General features: G+C 33.7%; 2 protein-coding genes and 1 long non-coding RNA gene across 3 annotated transcripts; 2 read left to right on the forward strand and 1 right to left on the reverse strand.

Annotated features, from left to right (window-relative positions):
* Positions 1–765: 765 nt before the first annotated feature.
* Positions 766–1,628, forward strand: LOC142242971 (uncharacterized). The gene is made up of 3 exons (XR_012724273.1): positions 766–819; positions 1,297–1,430; positions 1,509–1,628. It is a non-coding gene; the product is annotated as an uncharacterized LOC142242971 (long non-coding RNA).
* A 12,508-nt stretch (positions 1,629–14,136) lies between these two features.
* On the forward strand, positions 14,137–14,832 carry LOC142233716 (uncharacterized). The gene has a single exon (XM_075304723.1). It carries the CDS (start codon positions 14,137–14,139, stop codon positions 14,830–14,832), a length of 696 nt encoding a protein of 231 aa, XP_075160838.1.
* Positions 14,833–18,827: 3,995 nt separating this feature from the next.
* LOC142233724 (uncharacterized) lies at positions 18,828–19,685 on the reverse strand. The gene has a single exon (XM_075304736.1). The coding sequence runs from the start codon at positions 19,683–19,685 to the stop codon at positions 18,828–18,830; it is 858 nt and encodes a 285-aa protein (XP_075160851.1).
* Between the last annotated feature and the right edge of the window lie 5,859 nt (positions 19,686–25,544).

Genomic DNA, 25,544 nt, shown 5'->3' on the forward strand with positions numbered 1-25,544 from the left:
TCAGCCGGATCGGATGAAATTTACTTCTCTTTTAGGCTCCGCAAGCCAAATCTGGGGATCGGTTTATATGGGGGCTATATATAATTACGGACCGATGTGGACCAATTTTCGCATAGTTGTTAGAGACCATATACCAACACCATGTACCAAATTTCAGCTGGATCGGATGAAATATGCTTCTATTAGAGGCTCCACAAGCCAAATCTGAGGGTCCCCTTATATGGGGGCTATACGTAAAAGTGGACCGATATGGCCCATTTTCAATACCATTCGACCTACATCGATAACAACTACTTGTGCCAAGTTTCAAGTCGATAGCTTGTTTCGTTCGGAAGTTAGCGTGATTTCAACAGACGGACGGACGGACGGACATGCTTAGATCGACTCAGAATTTCACCACGACCCAGAATATATATACTTTATGGGGTCTTAGAGCAATATTTCGATGTGTTACAAACGGAATGACAAAGTTAATATACCCCCATCCTATGATGGAGGGTATACAAATAATTGGTTGAATGGAAAACTGGAAAAAATATACAATTTCTCCGATAATTGAATTTTCAACACATCAATTACTATGTTCAATTGGACCAAGTGTAAAAGTTATTGATTTAATTATAATGCGTAATTGCCAGACAAAACTGATTATGACGTTGCTAAGTAACGAAAAATATATAAATACAAACAATAATATCATTTATTGTTATTATTAGGAAACTTTCTTAGTACATGGTCGCGCAAATAAAAATTGCTATCGGTATCGCCATTCCAAATGTTTAAATATTAACAACGCATCATATTTAATTTTTATCGTAGGTAAGTATGTTATATACTTTATCTAAATCCGAGTTTTTTTTTTTTTTTTTTGACATGCGAACTTTTGTGGAAACTACTCTGAAAGAATTCTCTTCCTAAAAATTAACAGTTTCGTTGTGAGTGTATCGTGTGTGAAGAACTCTCTCTCTCTCTCTCTCAAGTACATTCACGAAATACTCATGTATGTTATCGCAAATACTATTAAAGATTCTCAATAATTTTTCGTGACTTCTACTATTAGTCGGGATCACGACGAATCACGAATGTTTCACAGCACGAACTTTTTAGAATAATAGTATATTTAGTATATTCGTAAAAAGTTGTTCGTAAAATTTACAAAATTCGTTGAAAACTTTAATAAAATTAGTAAATGAATTCTTTCGTTGTATAAACTTACACACATCCTGAATTGGGCCATTCAAAAACTTGCGAAATGCTTTGATATATTCACTCTTTATATTATGTTTTTACATTTAGGATGTGTACGCGTCAAACTGGTGTATGAATGGATAAAAGGCGACTGCCAAAACTATGTGGCCTAGAGGAAAATGTGTTTAGTTTGAAAACGGGAAGTTCGTGCTTCAATTCTTCCCAGAATTCTTCAACAGAAGGTAAAATTATATAAAAATTTTTTAAATCTTTTTAAAATTTTGAAATGAGTAGACGCTTCTACATTGATTGCATTACAGAAGAGCAAGACGACGAATCACATAGAAATGAGATTTGGGAAGCCCAATCCAACAGGTGGTACAGATAATTAAAAAACTGTTTATTCTTTGTGAGTGAGCCTGTTGTTTATAAGGAATATTCTGTATTTTTTCCAAACATGTACTTTGCCATATTTTCAGTTATATATATTTTTAACATTTTTTACAATAAAAAGCATAAAAACTTTTTTCAGAGTGTATTTTTATAATTTTCTTAAACCAATATAGATTATAACATATAGTACAAAGATTATATTGATTAACATCGTAATAAACACAATTTTGACAAATTCCAATTACCTTTATACTCAACACAAATATCCCTTCATTTGAAAATAATTTTACGACAACCTTACAATTTGGGTAATTGGATTTATGATTTTCGTAATAAGCGGAAAATCAAATACAAAAATAATTGAAATCACAATTTTTGTATTTGATTCCAGTATTCACTTTTTTCTGTGTAGAAGCCAGAGTTTTACTTTTTTTTTTGTATCTTTATTGTGCAAATTACAAAACATTAATACATTTCGTCTCTGCCCCATTAGGCATTTTAGAGACTGTTCATAAAGTATATATTAACAATTTAATAAAGATATACATAATATTATTTAAATTCCATTTTATATAAATACAATAATTAATAATATTTTATCTCCGTTTACATTATACCAGAAGCTCTTCAATTCGTTCTAGTAAATATTTCTTCAAAGTAATTTTGTACAAAGATAGATGTTCAATTTCTTTAATATATGGGGGCAGCAAATTATATTGCTGCGTACCTACATGATCAATACGTTGTTTTGTGGTTTCAGATTGACAATAAGCTATTTTTAAATTATTTCTATTACGGGTATTTACCGATAGCTGATTTCTCACAAAGTGTATGGTGTGATGTCCGATATTATGTAAGCTTTTATAAATATAGATCATTGATTGAAGTTTATGAATTCCATATATAGGCAAAATTGTGGGGAAAATTCCTGATATAAGTCCAAAGTGGAATGAGAAATTCTCAAATTTGCTACGATTTTCAGAGCTTTATTCTGAAGCCGTTGAAGAGATTTCAACTCAGCTGATTTTTTCCAACCATAAATTATAGGCAAGTAACTATAATGACTTTGAATCAAGGCCTGAAAAATTAAGAGTTTAGTTTTCATATCGAACCTGTGTGGAAACTTGTATAGTAATCCAAGTGCTGGTGATATTTTAGATTTAAGGTAATGTATATGACTATCCCACGAAAGGTTCCCTTGTAAATGTAAACCTAAATATCGTACGGTGTGAACTTCCTGTATCTCACTTCCATCAATATGAATACTAAATCGATTGCTGAATTTAAAACGAGGTTTAAATCTGATAAGTTGAGTCTTGTCGGAGTTCAGATAGAGCTTATTAAGGCGAATAAACTCTAAAATCAATGACGCATCTCTTTCTATACGAAGCTTTACCGCTGTTTCATTTTTGTAGGGATAAATAAGACAAATGTCATCCGCGTAAATAAATATCCTCCCATCCAATGTTAGATCCTTCAAATCGTTTATATAAATAGAAAACAGTAGCGGCCCTAAAACGCTACCTTGAGGTACTCCATACCTGACATCTCTCAGTGAACTTTTCTGCCCTTTCAGCTGTACAAACTGTTTCCTGTTAGTTAAATAATTTTTCAATAGCATCAGTCCATTACCACAAATTCCATAAGATTCGAGTTTCCTTATCAAAATATTGTGATCGACAAGATCAAAGGTTTTCGATAAATCATAAAATACCCCAATAACCGCCCGATGACCCTCATCTAATCCCTTGCAAATACTGGTATGCACATTTATAACAGCCTCCTCCGTCCCACATGCTTTCCGAAAGCCATATTGGTAATCATTCAATAAATGATTATCCAAAAAATACCTATACAGTTGACTATGTATTACACGCTCGAAAACAGTGTCAATAACTGGCAGAATTGAAATGGGTCGGAAATCTTCTAACGCAGCAGCGTCACTTTTTTTAGGTATTGGTACCATATGTTTTAAATTTTGTACATGGAGTAGAATTAACGTTCTCGATATACATGCCAATTGTTGCTGGCATCGGTTCAGATTTAGATAGAGTTCCCATATATATCTTTCGTCCGATTTATACTCATATGACCCCAGATTGTAATCCGATTTAAGTGAAATTTTGCACAGGGAGTAGAATTAAACTTGGTTGAAATTGGTTCAGATTTAGATAAAACTCTTATATATATGTTTTTCTAATTTCGGCAAAATTTGCCAAAATACCCACATTTTCCTTATAAAAACGCCATTGATAAGTCGAAAACTTGTAAAAATTACTGCAATTTTTCTATACTTCTAATACTCGTAGATATCTATCGATCGATACATCATTAATACACTTTTGCAAATTTGCTAAAAATTGCTTCAGATTTAAATGTTTCCCATATTTTTATACCCACCACCATAGCATGGTGATGGGGGTATAATAAGTTTGTCATTCCGTTTGTAACACATCGAAATATTGATTTCCGACTATATAAAGTATATATATTCTTGATCAGGGAGAAATTCTAAGACGATATAACGATGGCCGTCTGTCTGTCTGTCTGTCTGCTGTAATCAAGCTACAGTCTTCAATAATGAAGCAATCGGGCTGAAATTTTGCACAAGCTTGTCTTTTGTCTGCAGGCAGGTCAAGTTCGAAGATGGGCTATATCGGTCCAGGTTTTGATATAGTCCCCATATAAACCGATTTGGGGTCTTGGGCTTATAGAAACCGTAGTTTTTATCCAATTTGTCTGAAATTGGAAATCTAGAGGTATTTTAGGACCATAAAGAGGTGTGCCGAAAACGGTGAGTATCGGTCCATATTTTAGTATAGCCCCCATAAGAACGATCTCCCGATTTAACTCCTCGGGTTTCTAGAAACCGTAGTTTTTATCTGATTTGCCTGAAATTTTAAATATTCTGGTATTTTAGGCTCACAAAAACGTGTATCGGATTAAGTTTTTATCGGACCATATGCCTCCATATAGACCGAATTCAATTCTTGAGGGTGTAGAAGGCGCACTGATCATGAAAATTGCTTGAAACTCAAGGTAAAATTTTTACATCTACAGATTCAAGATTTCAAATCAAGACGTTATTTTATAATTTTCTTGCACACTTACAAGAGATGTTAATGATACCTCTAAAACTCAAACAAAAATGGTTCTTATAAATCCTGAATCTGATATAGTCCTCATAGGTGAAATCTTTAAATTTATCTTCGGGAAGTGTCCTCAAGCCCTCCTGAAATTTCAAAGTAAACCCTAATATTTGGTTCATGGTGGTAGGTATATTAACTTAGTGCTGTATATACTTCTTTTTTATTAACATTTTGTTCCACTCCAGGGCATTAACAGACTTAAATTATAAGTCTATAGAAGTCTAACAAATTTTGTCTAGATCGGGTCAGATTTAAATATATCTTTATGGGAACATAAACCTTTATATATAGCATCAAAAACATTGGACGGATTTGATATGCTATCGAAAATGTGGATCTACAAAGTGGTGCAGGGTATAATATAGTCGGCCCCGCCCGACTTTAGACTTTCCCCACTTGTTTGTTTTATACCCTCCACCATAGGATGGTGGTATATTAACTTTGTCATTCCGTTTGTAACACATGGAAATATTGCTCTAAGACCCCATAAAGTATATATATATTCTGGGTCGTGGTGAAATTCTGAGTCGATCTGAGCATGTCCGTCCGTCCTTCCGTCCGTCTGTTGAAATCACGCTAACTTCCGAACGAAACAAGCTATCGACTTGAAACTTGGCACAAGTACTTGTTATTGATGTAGGTCGGATGGTATTGCAAATGGGCCATATCGGTCCACTTTTACGTATAGCCCCCATATAAACGGACCCCCAAATTTGGCTTTCAGACCCTCTAAGAGAAGCAAATTTCATCCGATCCGGCTGAAATTTGGTACATAGTGTTAATATATGGTGTTTAACAACCATGCAAAAATTGGTCCACAGCGGTCCATAATTACATATAGCCCCCATATAAACCGATCCCCCGATTTGGCTTGCGGAGCCTCTAATAGAAGCAAATTTCATCCGATCCGGTACAATTTTGTACATGGTGTTAGTATATGGTCTCTAATGACCATGCAAAAATTGGTCCACATCGGCGCATAACTAAATATAGCCTCCATATAAACCGATCATCAGATTTGACCTCCGGAGCCTCTTGGAAGACCAAAATTCATCTGATTCAAATAACTTCAACCAAAAATCTCAATACGAAAACCGAACACACTACCGGCCTTAACGCGTAAATTGTTTGAAATGAATTCCCATTGTTCTTCCCATTATTACAAACAAAGCTTGACGACTTGTTACTTTGGTCAGATTGTTTGAAGCCCTATTATGCAAATACGAGTGGTAGCATTCAATCAAGTTAAAAAAAAACAAATGCGTTGTGCATTAAGAGAGCCATCAACTCAAACAAAAAATGTTGATGTGCTGCATTAAATAGATTCCAAAAATTTAAATATGATAACACGTAGTAGATTTTTGCGTTGGTTGCATTCCAAGCATTCCGTGTAGTTCATTGCCTTTGGTCCCTCTAACCTCATTTTTTTCATAATGATAGTCATATCTGTCACATTGTTATTTTGGAAATCGAAATACATTAAATATCATCTTAATATAACTAGCCTTCGTTTTCAGTTTCAAACTGAATGTTGACTTGATAAGATCATATACATGGTCTTATTGAAATAAACTTATTTTTGAAACATTTTCATCACCAAATGGACTGAATATGAACTAAGAGAATACCTTGCCCCAAAATTCAAAGCCATCGGTTAGAAAATAAGATTGATATGGTCATAATATTCAAACTCGGATGATAGGTAATTATAGTATATAATAATTTAAATCTGAAATGACATCCAGCAAATAATTACGCTTCAAATATAGGCTAAGACTTATTTTGAGGATTTAGCAAGAAAACATTTTTTTTTGAGTGCAGTAAAATTCAGAAATTTTAAATTGATTGCGAAAACTGCGTAACCAACCAAAAATCTCATGATTTTTATAAAATGATTTTTATAAAATACCTAAAAAAAGGAATTGTAAAGTTCAAATGAAGTCCATCTTAACAAGATCAGTTTGGGATATACTTTCAAATGTACACGCAAAAAAATAATTCTTTCCTCCCAAACGAAATTTTAGACAAACAAAGTTCGTTTCTCATTTGCTTTTCGTTGAAAGGAAGTGTATTTGAAAGAAAAGTATATACTTTTTGTGATAAACGTTTATTCTTTTCCAGGATGTAAAAACAATTTCATAAAGACTAACTAAAAAAAATTTTTTTCTGGCTAATTGCATTTTCCCTTACATCTTCCTCACTTCCACGAAGTTTTTTAGTTCTTTAGCACCTTTTTCTGTAATACAAACAATGTAGAAGAAATTATACGATTTTATAAATTTTAATTTTTTTTTACCTTTCGCCTGGACGGAGAATCGAACCGCGGACCATGCAATTTGTAAGCCAACACACTACCCACTGAGCTATGTAGCCGTTATTGTCATCAATAGACAATTACCCATATAAGTTATATTTATATAGCATAGCTTGCGGCGCCCACGAGCCGATTAAACAAAGTTTATTTCACAGAAAAATACATTTAGTTGGGCACCATGGAACAGTGGTTGCTACGTCTGACTTGCATGCCAAGGGTCGTGGGTTCGATCCCTGCTTCGACCAAAGTTTTTTTTTTTTTACATATATTCTATTCTATGTTAGGAAGATTCCGAAAAAATGTTCAACATTACATTGTAGTATATTAAATTTTGAACTGTAAAATGTGTCTTATTAAAGACCTAAAGTCAGAAAAGAACAGTGTTTGATATAAACGAAATGGACTGTGTTTTTGGTTCAAAAATAACTTTTTTTATTAAAAAAATTAACATTTTGTAACAAACGAATTTTTTTGGTGATAAAAGTGTATACTTTTCGAAGCAATTCAAAAAACTCTAACAAAAGAAAAACGTTTTCGGTACACGTTTTCCAAACGTTTTTTTTCTTTGCGTGTATCTACCTTGCCATTGGTAAGTATTACCACAACCCAAGTAATTCGATTGTGAATGACAGTCTTTAGTAGAAGTTTCTACGCAATCCATGGTGGAGGGTACATAAGATTCGGCCTGGCCGAATTTAGGACCGTATATACTTGTTAATTTTATTTTCATGTTTTTTTTTAGACTTTCTATTCTATTTTGCGATAGATAATTGTTCAAAATATACATTTTGGTTTCAAAAGAACTCCTTGGGAAGTGGAAAAAAATTGATGGAGAATCACGGGATGCTATGAAAAAGAAATGTTTATAAGACAACTGTCATTTTTTATACCCTCCACCATAGGATGGGGGGTATATTAAATTTGTCATTCCGTTTGTAACACATCGAAATATTGCTCTAAGACCCCATAAAGTATATATATATTCTGGGTCGTTGTGAAATTCTGAGTCGATCCAAGCATGTCCGTCCGTCCGTCTGTTGAAATCACGCTAACTCCGAACGAAACCAGCTATCGACTTGAAACTTGGCACAAGTAGTTGTTATTGATGTAGGTCGGATGGTATTGCAAATGGGCCATATCCCCCCATATAAACCGATCCCAAGATTTGATTTGCGGAGCCTCTAAAAGAAGCCAATTTCATCCGATTCGGCTCAAATTTGGTACATGATGTTAGTATATGGTCTCTAACAACCATCCAAAAATTGGTCCACATCAACCCATAATTACATATAGCCCCCATATAACCGATCCCCCGATTTGGCTTGCAGAGCCTCTAAAAGAAGCAAATTTCATCCGATCCGGCTGAAATTTGGTACATGGTGCTAGTATATGGTCTCTAACAACTATGCAAAAATTGGTCCACATCGGTCAATAATTACATATAGCCCCCATATAAACCGATCCACCGATTTGACTTGCGGAGCCTCTATGAGAAGCAAATTTCATCCGATCCCGCTGAAATTTGGTACATGGTGTTAGTATATGGTCTTTAATGACCATGCAAAAATTAATCCACATCGGTGCATAACTATATATAGCCCCCATATAAACCTATCACCAGATTTGACCTCCAGAGCCTCTTGGAAGACCAAAATTCATTTGATTCTGTTGATATTTGGTACGTGGTGTTAATATATGGCCATAAATACCCATGCAAAAATTGGTCGAAATCGGTCCATAATTATAAAGGGTGATACGGTCACAATTTGGTCAATATAAACTTGACGTATTTCTTTCAATTTTGCATTTAAAAAACCTGAACACCCCTCATTTCGAAGGTGTGTGTGTGTAGAATGTTGCTCTTATTTTGATTTCAGTTGTCAAAATGCCGTCCAAGCAAGAAGAGCAGCGTATCAAAATTTTGCTCGCGCATTGCGAAAATCCGAGCTACTCGCACGCAAAGCTGGCAAAATCGCTAAAAGTTGCCAAATCAACCGTTACAAATGTAATCAAAGTGTTTGGGGAACGTTTGTCGACAGCCAGGAAGTCTGGATCGGGGGCACATCGAAAACCGGAAGCCGCTGAGACGACAGAGAGAGTTGCCGGTAGTTTCAAGCGAAACCCTAACCTCTCTCTCCGAGATGCCGCAAATAAGCTGGGTGTATCGTCTACAACCGTGCATCGAGCCAAAAAACGAGCCGGACTATCGACTTACAAGAAGGTAGTGACTCCAAATCGCGATGATAAACAAAATACGACGGCCAAAGCGCGATCCCGGGGGCTGTACACGACCATGCTGACGAAGTTTGACTGCGTGGTAATGGACGACGAAACCTACGTCAAAGCCGAGTACAAGCAGCTTCCGGGACAGGAGTTTTATACGGCAAAAGGAAGGGGAAAGGTAGCAGATATTTTCAAGCACATAAGACTGTCAAAGCTCGCAAAGAAATATCTGGTTTGGCAAGCCATCTGTATCGGTGGCTTGAAAAGCAGCATTTTCATAGCTTCCGGGACTGTCAACCAAGAAATTTACGTGAAAGAGTGTTTGAATAAACGTCTGCTGCCTTTCCTGAAGAAACACGGTTGTTCCGTACTGTTTTGGCCGGATTTGGCATCTTGCCATTACGGTAAAAAGGCCATGGAGTGGTACGCCGCCAACAACGTGCATGTGGTTCCCAAGGACAAGAACCCTCCCAACACGCCAGAGCCCAATTGAGAAATACTGGGCTATTGTCAAGCGGAACTTAAAGAAGACCAAAAAAACTGCTAAGGACGAGGCAAACTGGCTTTCTGCGGCGAAGAAGGTGGACAAGGTGGCTGTACAAAATCTGATGGCAGGTGTCAAGCGTGAGGCCCGGCAATTCGGATTTGGAAAAGCGAAAGCTTAACTGAATATTTTTTCTGAATTTTATACTAATTGAACTTGAAAAAGAAATTTAATTTGATTTTTTAAATAAACGATTTCACCGATTTACACGCGTTTTCCCTTGACAAAATTTTGACCGTATCACCCTTTATATAGCCACCATATAAACCGATCCCCAGATTTGACCTCCGGAGCCCCTTGTAAGAGCAAAATTAATCCGATTCGTTTGAAATTTGGTACGTGATGTTAGTATATGGTATCCAACAACCATGCTGGAATTGGTTCATATCAGTCCATAATTATATATAACCCTCATATAAACCTATCCCCAGATTTGACCTCCGGTGCCTTTTGGAGAAGCAGAATTCATCCGATCGGGTTGAAATTTGGTACGTGGTGGTAGTATATGATATTTAACAACCATGCCAAAAGTGGTCCATATCAGTCCATAATCCTATTAGCCCCCATATAAACCGATCCGGAGCCTCTTGGTACATTGTGCTAGTATATGGCCGTTAACAGCCGTGCCTAACTAGGTCCATATCGGTCTATAGTTATATATAGCCCTCAGATAAATCGATCGTCAAACACACAAAACCCCCATATTTCAATTCTGGTTCCCTACGTACCCTGCAAAAATCCATATCGATTCGTAATTATTTGTAGACTTACCTACACAATCCTTTTTTGTCTGATATATACCACGTATGGACTAACTCACAATTTAGGAAACGATTTAAGATACCACAACCCAAGTAATTCGATTGTGGATGACAGTCTTTCGTAGAAGTTTCTACGCTATCCATGGTGGAGGGTACATAAGATTCGGCCTGGACGAACTTACGGCCATATATACTTGTTTCCAATTTTGAGCGACGAGCGGCACGTGTTAACGTCGTTTAATCGGACTCAAATTTTGGATATCCCCATATCTGGAAAGGGGATTCGTTTTGTGGGGTTAAGGCAAACAAGATTCCGACATTTTTATTTTGCCCCATATAAGTTGCGGTCACTCTACACGCTCACAAAAAATCGCTTCTGTAACATATACTCCCAAACATATTTTGCTTCAAGCATATACATTTTTGGGTATTGCCCAAACATTTATATGTTTGATCTCTTCCAATATATAATATGTTTGAAAGCATATTGGTCCAAACAATATATGTTTGGGTAGTCAATTTCCAAACATTTTGTATTTTTGCATCCAAATTCAATAATGTTGTCTTCCAAAAAACAATATGTTATTATGTGAACATATAATATGTTTGGAAGCATTTTGCACCCAAAAATATTATATGCTTAAAAAAATTCTCCCAAACAATATTGTGCTCAAAATTTTATTTATTTATTTATATATTTACAATCATAATGAATTATGAAAATAAACAGGTAATATAGGTGCTAACAACATAGGTTTTCGACCTGAATGCTCAAAATTTTGTTTCTGCCCAATTGTATATTTCCCCACATCTTTCTCACTTCCACGAGATTTTTTAGTTCTTAGCACCTTTTTCTGTAATACAAACATTGTAGAAGAAATTATTCAATTGTATGATTTTTTTTTTATTTTAATTTTACCTTTTGCCGGACGGGGATTCGAACAGCGGACCACACAGTTTGTAAGGATCAAAGAAGTAGCTGATCAATTGCCCAAGGAAAAATAAAATGTTAATTTTGTAATAACAAGCAACAACCACCAACTTAATTCAATATCGCTCCCTGTTAAATAGCGCTCCAAGCTACTAAACACATATATGTTTATAGGCTATTTCTAAATTAATATATGTTTGCATCCAAGCATATTATATTTACAAACATTTTATGTCCCAAACATAATATGTTCTAACATATTAACATATATGTCCCAAACATGTTAGCTAGTTTATGAACATTATATGCTTGCACTCAAAAATATTGTGTTTAAAAATTTGTTTTCCAAACATATAATGTTTATAGCCAAACATATGAAAAACAGTCTTTTTCATCCGTGTAATAATTACATATAGCCCCCATAGAAACCGATCCCCCGATTTGGCTTGTGGAGCCTCTAAAAGAAGCAAATTTCATCCGATCCGGCTGCAATTTGGTACATGGTGTTAGTATATGGTCTCTAATAACTATGCAAAAGTTGGTCCACATCGTTCCATAATTATATATAGCCCCATTTTAACCGATCCTCAGATTTGACCTCCGGATCCTCGTGGATGAGAAAAATTCATCCGATTCGATTGAAATTTGGTACGTGGTGGTAGTATATATTATGGTATCTAACAACCATGCAGGAATTGATCTATATCGGTCCATAATTATATGTAGCCCCCATATAAACCGATCCCCAGATTTGAACTCCGGAGCCCCTTGGAAGAGCAAAACTCACCCGATCAGGTTGAAATTTGGGACGTGGTGTTAGTATATGGTCTCTAACAACCATGCAAAAATTTGTCCATACCGGTCTTAATTATATATAACCCTTATTTAAACCGATACCCAGATTTGACCTACGAAGCTCTTGGAGGAGCAAAATTCATCCGATCCGGTTGAAATTTGGTACATTGCGCTAGTATATAGCCGCTAATAGCCATGCCGAAACTGGTCCATATCGGTCTATAGTTATACATATCCGATCCCCAAAAATAATCTAGCAAAATTTTATTTCTATAGAAAATTTTGTCAAAATTTTATTACTATAATTTTTTTTTCAAAATTTTATTACTATACAAAATTTTGTCAAAATTTTATTTCTATCGAAAATTTTGTCAAAAGTTTTATTTCTGTAGAAAATTTTGTCAAAATTTTATTACTATACAAAATTTTGTCAAGATTTTATTTTTATTGGACATTTTGTCAAAATTGTATTTCTATAAAAAAAATTTGGTCAAAATTTTATTTCTGTAGAAAATTTTGTCAAAATTTTATTTCTATAGAAAATATTGTCAAACTGAATTATATACATATTTAATCGGCGTTTTTTGTTTAATATAAACCCCAAAGCAAAGCCGGTATTAAGAAGTTTTAAGATACCTTGGCATCGGCAAGTGTTACGGCAAACCAAGTAATTCGATTGTGAATGACAGTCTATAGTACAAGTTTCTATGCAATCCACGGTGGAGGGTACATAAGATTCGGACTGGCCGAACTTATGACCGTATATACTTGTTTTTTGGTGGTATGCAAAATTTCAACAGGATCGAATGAACTTTGCTCCTTCCGGAGGCCCAACAACTCAAATCTGGAGATCAGTTTATATGGAAGCTTTATAAAATTATGAACCGATATGGACAAATTTTTACATGGTTGATAAAATGTAGAAAGTTTCATTTGGATCGGATGAAATTCCTCATCCTGGAGGCTCCAGGAGTCAAAACTTCTTATATGGAGTCTATACCTAAAAGCGGCCCTGTGCCAAGATCCGGGCCAAAGGAAGTTACCTTGATTTTAATAGACGGATCTTCATCGATCATAATTTCTCTACGTCTCTGAATATGTACTATATGGGGTGTGAGACGAAATGACAATGTTAGTATAGCCCAATCCTATGGATATAATAATGTTCATTATTAACAATGATCTTTATTCTTTTAGTGAGCATAAGATGTTGTTCTTGTTGGACAAGCAAGAAAACATGGGTAATAATTTTGAACTTGTTTCAAATTGATCATATTCAATTAAAATCCTTGAATTTAACATTAAAATTTGTCTGAATATAAAATTTATTTTATTAATATATATTTGATTCTTTTTGGTTAATTTTATTTACCATTAATATGTGACTATATCCAACACATTTTTTATAGGCACATCAGACAAGCCATCTTTGTCGCAAAGACCTTTACGTTTTATGGATTTGCTCTTATTGGCCTACTGTTTGGAAGAATACTGATGAAAATCACAACAACCCAAAATGAACTAATGAATAAGCATGTTTGAATAAATATCCATATATCTGAATGAGAATTTTCATTAGTAAATGGCCAAATTAATCGAACTTTAATAGGGCCCTTTGCCAAAAATTAATTCATTTAGCAAAAAGCATGATCTTTGTGATCTTGATATACGCATGTGTTACACATTAGATGGGATCTTGTCTTCAATCAAATGAAATATTATATATGGCGATTTATCATGAAGCCCAAAGTTGAAGTATAAAACCATATACATTTGATATATGATCTCATTCTTAGAAAACCATAGGCTTGACTAAGTAGTAGATTAATCCGGAAAAAATGCAAGCCTTTATCGTCTTATCTTTGGTGGCTGTGGCTTGTGCCCAATATAATTATCAACCTACAAGTGGTATTGGAGGAGATGCCCATGCAGCTCAATTAAGAATTGGAGGTGGATCCTCTGGTGGTTTTAACCAAGGCTTTCACAACGGACCTAACGATTTTGGATCTTCTGCCCATTCAGCTCCCCAATCTGGAGCAGTAGACAATCAATTCATTACCTATACTGTGGATGAAAAGGATTTCCAAGATCCTGAAGCCCAACGTACAACTGAATCTTTAAAAGCCCCCAGCCGTGTTGTCTTCATTCGTGGACCCTCCAACAAGGGTCTTGAGGATGCCCTCCTTAACTTGGGTAAACTTGCTGCTCCTCAAACCGCTATCTATGTTCTCAATAAGCAAAGCGATCTTGCTGAATTGGCCAATAAATTGAATTCGGTCAATGACAATAACAACAATCGTCCTGAGGTTCATTTCGTCAAATACCGTACTCCTGAGGATGCTGCCAATGCTCAAGCTGCTATTCAAGGTCAATATGATGCTTTGGGCGGTTCCTCGAAGACCATCAATGGTGGTGTTGCTGCAAGCTTGAATTTTGCTTCTCAAGCCCCAGCAGCAAGATCCTCATCTCATGAAGCTACCGCACCTGCCAACTCTTATTTGCCAGCATCTGTTCTGCGTTTGTTCCGTCACTAAGAAAACTTTGGGCGATGTGCCAATTGAGTAATTATTTGTAAGACTGAAAAACATAAGTTGTTTTTGTTATTGTTATGATATGAAATTGTTTAGTTATAAATAAATGAAAAAAAATATATATATGTGTTAAGATGTATGTTATCCCATATGTTTGTGCTGTTGGTTTTATGATTGGTTACATTAGAACACTGATTTAAATTTTAGACAGATAGTCTAACTAAACTTTAAGGAGCATATTTGCAATTTGTTTAACTGGAACACGTACATACACGCATAGAAAAATCACGAACGGTGTGCACGTTTCAAAACTATCCGTTCACGAAAGTGAATCAACACACATTATCAATCGGAGAACATACGGTGTCAATCTGACATTGATAAAATGACACCATGCGTTGTCAAAACAATAACCAGTGTCATAATATGAAAATGAGGTTTCATATTGTAGCGCATTAATTTTTTTTTTGGACAATATATCGCAAAAATATTGTTTCTCGCTTAACATAAATATCCTTGCCGAAATCAGATAATTAATTTTCGCGACAGTAACATGGTTGCGACAAACATGTTACCTTTTCCCTGTCCAAAAATAACATTAACATCTTGAAACTGTTCGATATGATCATATTCCTTCTCTGCGTGCTCAAGATGTTGTCTTTTATCTCTCCGATGTTTTATTGTAGTTAGGGCGGGGTAAGTGGAGACTAAAACTTTCTTTTGGAGATTAATACTATCAGCTAGTCTATAATATAGGCACCCTGTCACGGTTGCAATAGTTGGTAGAATTCTACAAAAAATGGTAGATGTTTTACTGTTTGGTAGATTGGTAAAATTCTTGATGTTTTGGTGAATTTTGCCAAATAACAGGTTGGCTGATAAGTCCCCGGTCTGACACATAGATGGCGTCGCTAGTATTAAATGCATCTTATTTTTATATAGTACCAACCTTCAAATGATTCGTGTCAAAATTTGACGTCTGTAAGTCAATTAGTTTGTGAGATAGAGCGTCTTTTGTGAAGCAACTTTTGTTATTGTGAAAAAAAAAAAATGAAAAAAAGGAATTTCGTGTTTTGATAAAATACCGTTTTCTGAAGGGAAAAATACGATGGAAGCAAAAACTTGGCTTGATAATGAGTTTCAGGACTCTGCCCCAGGGAAATTAACAATAATTGATTGGTATGCAAAATTCAAGCGCGGTGAAATGAGCAGGGAGGACGGTGAACGCGGTGGACGCCCGAAAGAGGTGGAGCGACGAAAACATCGAAAAATCCACAAAATGATTTTGAATGACCTTAAAATGAAGTTGATCGAGATAGCAGAGGCCTTAAAGATATCAAAGGAACGTGTTGGTCATATCATTCATCAATATTTGGATATGCGGAAGCTCTGTGCAAAATGGGTGCCGCGAGAGCTCACATTTGACCAAAACCAACAACGTGTTGAGGATTCTGAGCGGTTTTTGCAGCTGTTAACTTGTAATACAACCGAGTTTTTCCGTCGATATGTGACAATGGATGAAACATGGCTCCATCACTACACTCCTGAGTCCAATCGACAGTCGGCTGAGTGGACAGCGACCGGTGAACCGTCTACGAAGCGTGGCGACCGGTGAACCGAATTAAAAGTCCGCTGACAAAGTAATGGCCTCTGTTTTTTGGGATGCGCATGGAATAATTTTTATCGATTATCTTGAGAAGGGAAAAAACCATCAACAGTGACTATTATATGGCGTTATTGGAGCGTTTGAAGGTCGAAATCGCGGCAAAACGGCCCCATATGAAGAAGAAAAAAGTCTTGTTCCACCAAGACAACGCACCGTGTCACAAGTCATTGAGAACGATGGTAAAAATTCATGAATTGGGCTTCGAATTGCTTCCCCGCACACCGTATTCACCAGATCTGGGCCATAGTGATTTTTCTTGTTCTCAGACCTCAAAAGGATGGTCGCAGGGAAAAAATTGGCTGCAATGAAGAAGTGATCACCGAAACTGAGGCATATTTTGAGGCAAAACCGAAGGAGTACTACCAAAATGGTATCAAAAAATTGGAAGGTCGTTATAATCGGTGTATCGCTATTGAAGGGAACTATGTTGAATAATAAAAACGAATTTTGACCAAAAAATTTGTTTTTCTTTGTTAGACCGGGGGCTTATCAGCCAACCGTTATTCCTCTATAACTAGGAGGTACTTCACAAAATTTTTTTGGGAAAAAAATTTTGACTATATTTTCTATAGAAATAATATTTTGACAACATTTTCTATAGAAATAAAATTTTGAAAAAATTTCCCATAGAAATACAATTTTGACCAAATATTGTATAGAGATAAAATTTTGACAAACTTTTCTATAAAACTAAAATTTTGACAAACTTTTCTATAAAAAAAGTTTGACAAAATTTTCTATAAAAATAAAATTTTCTATAAAAAAAAGTTTGACAAAATTTTCTATAAAAAGAGTTTGACAAAATTTTCTATAAAAATAAAATTTTCTATAAAAAAAAGTTTGACAAAATTTTCTATAAAAAGAGTTTGACAAAATTTCTATAAAAAAAGTTTGGCAAAATTTTCTATAAAAATAAAATTTTAACAAAATTTTCTATAAAAATAAAATTTTGACAAAATTTTTTTATAAAAATAAAATTTTGACAAACTTTTCTATAAAAAAAACGTTTGACAAAATTTTCTATAAAAATAAAATGTTGACAAAATTTTCTATAAAAATAAAATGTTGACAAAATTTTCTATAAAAATAAAATTTCCTATAAAAAAAAAATTGACAAAATTTTCTATAAAAAAGTTTTGGCAAAATTTTCTATAAAAAAAGTTTGACAAAATTTTCTATAAAAAGAGTTTGACAAAATTTCTATAAAAAAGTTTGACAAAGTTTTCTATAAAAATAAAATTTTCTATAAAAAAAGTTTGACAAAATTTTCTATAAAAAAGTTTGATTTGTGACAAAATTTTCTAATTTTGACAAAATTTTTTATAAAAATAAAATTTTGACAAAATTGTCTATAAACAAACGTTTGACAAAATTTTCTATAAAAATAAAATTTCCTATAAAAAAAAATTGACAAAATTTTCTATAAAAATAAAATTTTGGCAAAATTTTCTATAAAAAAAGTTAGACAAAATTTGCTATAAAAAGAGTTTGACAAAATTTTCCTTAAAAATGAAATTTTCTATAAAAGAAAGTTTGACAAAATTTTCTATAAAAAAAGTTTGATTTGTGACAAAATTTTCTAATTTTGACAAAATTTTCTATAAAAATAAAATGTTGACAAAATTTTCTATAAAAATAAAATTTCCTATAAAAAAAATTTGACAAAATTTCTATAAAAAAGTTTGACAAAGTTTTCTATAAAAATAAAATTTTCAATAAAACAAGTTTGACAAAATTTTCTGTAAAAATAAAATTTTGGCAAAATTTTCTATAAAAAAAAGTTTGACAACATTTTCTATAAAAATAAAATTTTGGCAAAATTTTCTATAAAAAGAGTTTGATGAAATTTCTATAAAAAAGTTTGACAACGTTTTCTATAAAAATAAAATTTTCTATAAAAAAAAGTTTGACAAAATTTTCTATAAAAAAAGTTTGATTAGTGACAAAATTTTCGATAAAAATAAAATTTTTTCCAAACTTTTGTATAAAAATAAAATTTTGACAAACTTTTCTATAAAAATAAAATCTTGAAAAAATTTTCTATAGCGATAAAATCTTGACAAAATTTTCTATAGAAATAAAATCTTGACAAAATTTTCTATAGAAATAATATTTTGCAAAATAAAATTTTTTGGTAAATTTTTCTCGAAATTTTGGTAAATTATTTTTGTCTTGCGTGGCATCCGTGTACCTTATACGATATAGACCTTGGGGATTCTCTGACTTTAACAAACAAAACATATTGAATTCTTTTTGTGAAAACTTTGGTTTACTTAGTTGTAAAAATAAATAATAACAACAATCAACAACAATCTAAGCGGAGCTTAGACGTTTAGAAACGATAACGACGGAAAATCGAAGCTGGAAGATAACTGGGACTGCTGGCAGCACCAAAAGTTCCCTTTGAAGCTGGAGCAAATGGAGCCTGAGAAGCAAAGTTCAATGATGAAGCTACTCCACCATCAATGTTCTGCGATTTACCGCCCAACGCATCGTATTCAGCTTGAATGGCTCTCTGGGCATTGGCAGCATCTTCTGGGGTGCGATATTTGACAAAGTGAACATCGGGTTTGTTATTGGCATTGCTGGCTTCCGTATTCAATTTATTGGCCAAAGCAGCTAGATCGGTTTGTTTGTTGAGGACATAGATGGCAGTCTGTTGACTGGCAGCATTCTTGGCCAAAGCAAGGGCAGCATTTTCCAAACCGCTATTGTCGGGACCCTTAATGAAGACAACACGAAGACCTTGTTTCACAGCATTGGCAAATTGATTGGTGGCTTGGGGATCGTGGAATTCTTGTTCATCGGCCGTGTAAGTGATGAATTGTTTTTCAACTGCTCCTTGGGATGCTGGGGCATTGAAGGAAGGCCCACCAAAGGAGGGGCTGGATCCTGAAGATCCGAATGATGGACTGGAACCGGAAGAACCAAATGATCCAGATGAAGAAGGACCAAAGCTTGAAGAGCCGAAAGAGGGACCTCCTGAGCCTGAACTACCCAAAGAAGACCCAGAATTTGGATGTAGGACATCAAAGAAAGGAGCTTCATCAGAGCTAGATCCTTTATGAAAACCACTTCCTCCAGTTATACCACCTCCGAATCCACTGCCTCCTACTGATCCTTGATGATAGTTATATCCAGATTGCGCACACACAACTCCTACCAGGCACAATGCAATAAAACCACGCATTTTCTTTGGTGTTATTATTATTCTTCGTTAAAAGTCGCGATTTAGAATGATTTCCCTTCCCAATCCGTTTCACTTTTATACAATCACAAAATTTCTATCAGCTAACAATTATGATTTCTTTCTCCACATTGGGTTTTGTTTATCGCAAAATTTATTAGCGCCAGATAAAATACATAGAAAATATTTTTCGCTGGCTATTGTATCAATCAAAAGCTCGTTTGTGTATTTCCGCCAATTTGTGAGTTCCTGATGTTTTTGCAAGCAAAACGCACAGACATAAATATCAAATGACAACCTATTTGAACTGGGTCACAATGCATTTGGCAATTTATGTATTTAAATATGTATAAATAATGGGATGGAACAAATTGGTGTGATAAAATCAACCTCAATATTCTATTCGTAAAGATTATTTGGCTGGATGACCTAACATTGTTCAGCTCAGAGTCAAAACATTGTTATCTTGAATCAATTCAATCAAGAGATTATTAATGTATTTTCGATGCATTTAGAACTCAAAGAACTAGTCTGTGATGTGTACGGCCCAGTAGCAGATCTGGAATGGATCGGCTACTTTACACATTAGGATCCATTTCAAGGTTAGGGCCCTGTGATAGTTTAGGAGGACCAACCCATAGACAGATTTCCATAGACCACTATTGGACAACCTCATAAGAACCAGTTTCATCTCGAGCATCCGAATCGCAAACTGCTTGTATGTTGTTAAGGAAAACTATACTTGTATGTTTCGGTGTAAAAATTATATGTTTGCAACTCAGTTTTTATTTTTATGTACAAGCATATAATGTTCATAAAGTAGCATAATATGTTTGGCACATATATGTTAATATATTAGATCATATTATGTTTGGGACATAACATTTGTTTAAACATAATATGTGTAAATGGAAACATATATTAATTTAGAAATTGTCTATAAACACATATGTGTTTAGAAAGAGAGAGCGAGAGAGTATAAAGAGAAACTAAAGATGGTGAGAGACACAACGAAAGACGTCAACACAGAAAAAAATTAAAGTTCAACATAAATTAATATGTAAAACCTAAACGTGATTGCTTGTTACTTATATATTTTGTTTATAAATAAATATTTTGAGTATAACATTCCAATACATTATAAACATATTTTTTATTTGTAATGCAACATAAGTATATTTATGACATTTTGCTGCAAGTAAACAAATGGAAGTAACCAATTGGCACCTTAAAAATATATATGTCTAAGGAGAAACATAATATATTTGAACAATACAAGCAATATTTTGTTTGGACAAATCCTGAAAATATATTTGCTTGAAGCAGAATGTGTTTGGGAATAACAGGTTGGCTGATAAGTCCCCGGTCTGACGCATAGAGGGCGTCGCTAGTATTAAATGCATAATATTTTTATATAGTACCAACCTTCAAATGATTCGTGGCAAAATTTGACATCTGTAAGTCAATTAGTTTGTGAGAAGCAGCGCCTTTTGTGAAGCAACTTTTGTTATTGTGAAAAAAATGGAAAAAAAGGAATTTCGTGTTTTGATAAAATACTGTTTTCTGAAGGGGGAAAAAAATACGGTGGAAGCAAAAACTTGGCTTGATAATGAGTTTCCGGACTCTCCCTCAGGGAAATCAACAATAATTGATTGGTATGCAAAATTCAAGCCTGGTGAAATGAGCACGGAGGACGGTGAACGCAGTGGACGCCCGAAAGAGGTGGTTACTTCACAAAGAAGTTAACTATTTTAACTACACAGGAAGTTTTTTACAACATTTTTTTATATTTTAATGCGTAATTTTTTGCTTTCTTTTTTCAAATAGTTAAAAAAAGAGTAAGAATAAATAAAATGGTACAAATTATTCAAATTTTGCAACAAAAATGCTAAATCCATTATTGAAAAATCGATAATATATGAAAATATTCGAGGGAAAACGTTAGAGTGCATTAAAAATCATAAAAAAGTATAAAAATTATTTATTTGGGAAAATATCACAAAATTTTTAATTCACATTCAAAACACTGAATTCGGATCACACCTTAAGAAGTGATGCAAATTCATTGCAACGGTTGTTGAAACGGTGGACATTCGTTCTATGACAAGTTCATATTACATTCATCGCTTCTCTGCCAATTTTGTACCACTTCCAGACCCAAAAAGAACATTTTCACTTCTTTTTTGGCGACGCTTTTTTGCAGCGTTATTAAGATATTAATTTATGAGAGAATAGTTTTAATATCAATTACTATTTTTATTTCATAAATATCAGACTTCTACCACAACCCAAGTAATTCGATTGTGCATGAAAGTCTTTAGTGGAACTTTGTGCGTTGTACTATATACTCGTACAACGCACAAATTTTTATTATAATTTTTATAAAAATGTAAAATAGTAAATAGGTTTTCAAATTCTGGGGGGGCTAAAATTTTTCTGGGGGGGTCTAAGCCCCCTCCCCAGAGGCCTTCCTACGCTTATGCCTTCACCACTACTGTGGTACAGGATATAATAAGTTTGTGCATTTGTATGTTACGCCCAGCATGAGTTGTCATAGTATACCGATCGGCTTAGAATTAAATTCTGAGTCGATTTAGTGTGTAAAGTACAGCTCGGAATTTAAGTCCAATCGTCCTCAAATTTGGCATGGAATATTTTTTTCGGGTCAAAGACAATCGCTAATGATGATTGTCCCATACCTCTAATACATATGCATCACTCAATAAACCATAAATGCACCTTTGCTAAATTGCATAAAACATTATCATTTCCATATTTCCCATATTTTTTACTAAGATGGTGTGTCGGTAGTCGATTTAATTTTTAATTGTATAGAATTTGTAGATGTGTAGAAACTTTTGTCCAAATCGCTTCAGGTTTAAATACATGTATATTCCAATTTAGAGATTTATACCGTTCCCAATAAATTTGATTGATTTCAGATCGTACCAAAAATTTTGATCTACACTGTGGTGAAGGGTATAATGTAGTCGGCCCCGCCCGACTTTAGACTTTACTTACTTTGTTTTTAATTAGAAATTTATTTGAAACAATAATTATTGATCCAAACTATAAACACATTTGAGAAAGTAATTGCAAATAGTTACGCCTTTACAGAAAAAATTAATTGAGTTTTGCAATCAACATCAATTAAATTTTTAATTGAATTAATTAAAAAATGAATTAAAATTTGCTATTGAAATCTATTAAATTTTTAATCAAGAATTTTTTATGCCCAATTAAAACTGTGATTCATACCATAATTTTCGTGATTGAAGACATTTTAATTAAAAAATTAATTGGATCAATTAATTTCGTAATGAATCAGAAAAAATATATGTATCCAATGCAATTCTTTCCTTAAAGCGTGATATATATTTTTTTTGACTGATCTTAATATCGAATAGACATCATAATATAACCAAAATTATATGTGCTTTCTGCACTAAAAAAAGTTTACTTGGATCCAAAGATTTTGACCATCCTTTAAGGATTTTGGTATTAATTCCGAGGCAAAGATGCGCCTTATTTAAAATAAAGACATTTTTATCAACCTATCTGGCTTTAAATCTAGGATCAGCAAAATTAAAATTAGGGTATAAAATTAGGGTATATATATCTTTGTTAGACCGGGGACTTATCAAAATTGAGACTGATTCCTGAGGACCTGTTTATGGGTTGCTCCTGCTAAATTGTCCCAGGACGTGTCCTTTGGGATGAGTCCAAGACGCGTCCTAAAATGTAAGTTTACTCCGTCAATGACAAACCCATGTTAAAATGGACGGTCCCTTCCATACGTTTTGATCAGAACTGGGACTGGTCCATACACACCATTTCCTGTAGAGTAGTTCCACACTTTTCCCAGCAAAAAATTGGGAGTTGTTCTAAAGGCACAACTTTAAAAGCACTTCCAAAAATGTCTTCACAAAGAAGTTAACTATTTTAACTACACAGGAAGTTTTTTACTACATTTTTTTATATTTTAATGCGTAATTTTTTGCTTTCTTTTTTCAAATAGTTAAAAAAAGAGTAAGAATAAATAAAATGGTACAAATTATTCAAATTTTGCAACAAAAATGCTAAATCCATTATTGAAAAATCGACAATATATGAAAATATTCGAGGGAAAACGTTAGAGTGCATTAAAAATCATAAAAAAGTATAAAAATTATTTATTTGGGAAAATATCACAAAATTTTTAATTCACATTCAAAACACTGAATTCGGATCACACCTTAAGAAGTGATGCAAATTCATTGCAACGGTTGTTGAAACGGTGGACATTCGTTCTATGACAAGTTCATATTACATTCATCGCTTCTCTGCCAATTTTGTACCACTTCCAGACCCAAAAAGAACATTTTCACTTCTTTTTTGGCGACGCTTTTTTGCAGCGTTATTAAGATATTAATTTATGAGAGAATAATTTTAATATCAATTACTATTTTTATTTCATAAATATCAGACTTCTACCACAACCCAAGTAATTCGATTGTGCATGAAAGTCTTTAGTGGAACTTTGTGTGTTGTACTATATACTCGTACAACGCACAAATTTTTATTATAATTTTTATAAAAATGTAAAATAGTAAATAGGTTTTCAAATTCTGGGGGGGCTAAAATTTTTCTGGGGGGGTCTAAGCCCCCTCCCCAGAGGCCTTCCTACGCTTATGCCTTCACCACTACTGTGGTACAGGATATAATAATTTTGTGCATTTGTATGTTACGCCCAGCATGAGTTGTCATAGTATACCGATCGGCTTAGAATTAAATTCTGAGTCGATTTAGTGTGTAAAGTACAGCTCGCAATTTAAGTCCAATCGTCCTCAAATTTGGCATGGAATATTTTTTTCGGGTCAAAGACAATCGCTAATGATGATTGTCCCATACCTCTAATACATATGCATCGCTCAATAAACCATAAATGCACCTTTGCTAAATTGCATAAAACATTATCATTTCCATATTTCCCATATTTTTTACTAAGATGGTGTGTCGGTAGTCGATTTAATTTTTAATTGTATAGAATTTGTAGATGTGTAGAAACTTTTGTCCAAATCGCTTCAGGTTTAAATACATGTATATTCCAATTTAGAGATTTATACCGTTCCCAATAAATTTGATTGATTTCAGATCGTACCAAAAATTTTGATCTACACTGTGGTGAAGGGTATAATGTAGTCGGCCCCGCCCGACTTTAGACTTTACTTACTTTGTTTTTAATTAGAAATTTATTTGAAACAATAATTATTGATCCAAAATATAAACACATTTGAGAAAGTAATTGCAAATAGTTACGCCTTTACAGAAAAAATTAATTGAGTTTTGCAATCAACATCAATTAAATTTTTAATTGAATTAATTAAAAAATGAATTAAAATTTGCTATTGAAATCTATTAAATTTTTAATCAAGAATTTTTTATGCCCAATTAAAACTGTGATTCATACCATAATTTTCGTGATTGAAGACATTTTAATTAAAAAATTAATTGGATCAATTAATTTCGTAATGAATCAGAAAAAATATATGTATCCAATGCAATTCTTTCCTTAAAGCGTGATATATATTTTTTTTGACTGATCTTAATATCGAATAGACATCATAATATAACCAAAATTATATGTGCTTTCTGCACTAAAAAAAGTTTACTTGGATCCAAAGATTTTGACCATCCTTTATGGATTTTGGTATTAATTCCGAGGCAAAGATGCGCCTTATTTAAAATAAAGACATTTTTATCAACCTATCTGGCTTTAAATCTAGGATCAGCAAAATTAAAATTAGGGTACAGAGATCATTTATCGAATTTTAATTTTTTTCACGGTATATTAATAAAGCTATTCACATACAAACTAATGCC

The sequence above is a fragment of the Haematobia irritans genome, chromosome 1 (genome assembly GCF_050003625.1).
Source record: "Haematobia irritans isolate KBUSLIRL chromosome 1, ASM5000362v1, whole genome shotgun sequence".
NCBI classification, from domain to species: Eukaryota; Metazoa; Arthropoda; class Insecta; order Diptera; family Muscidae; genus Haematobia; species Haematobia irritans.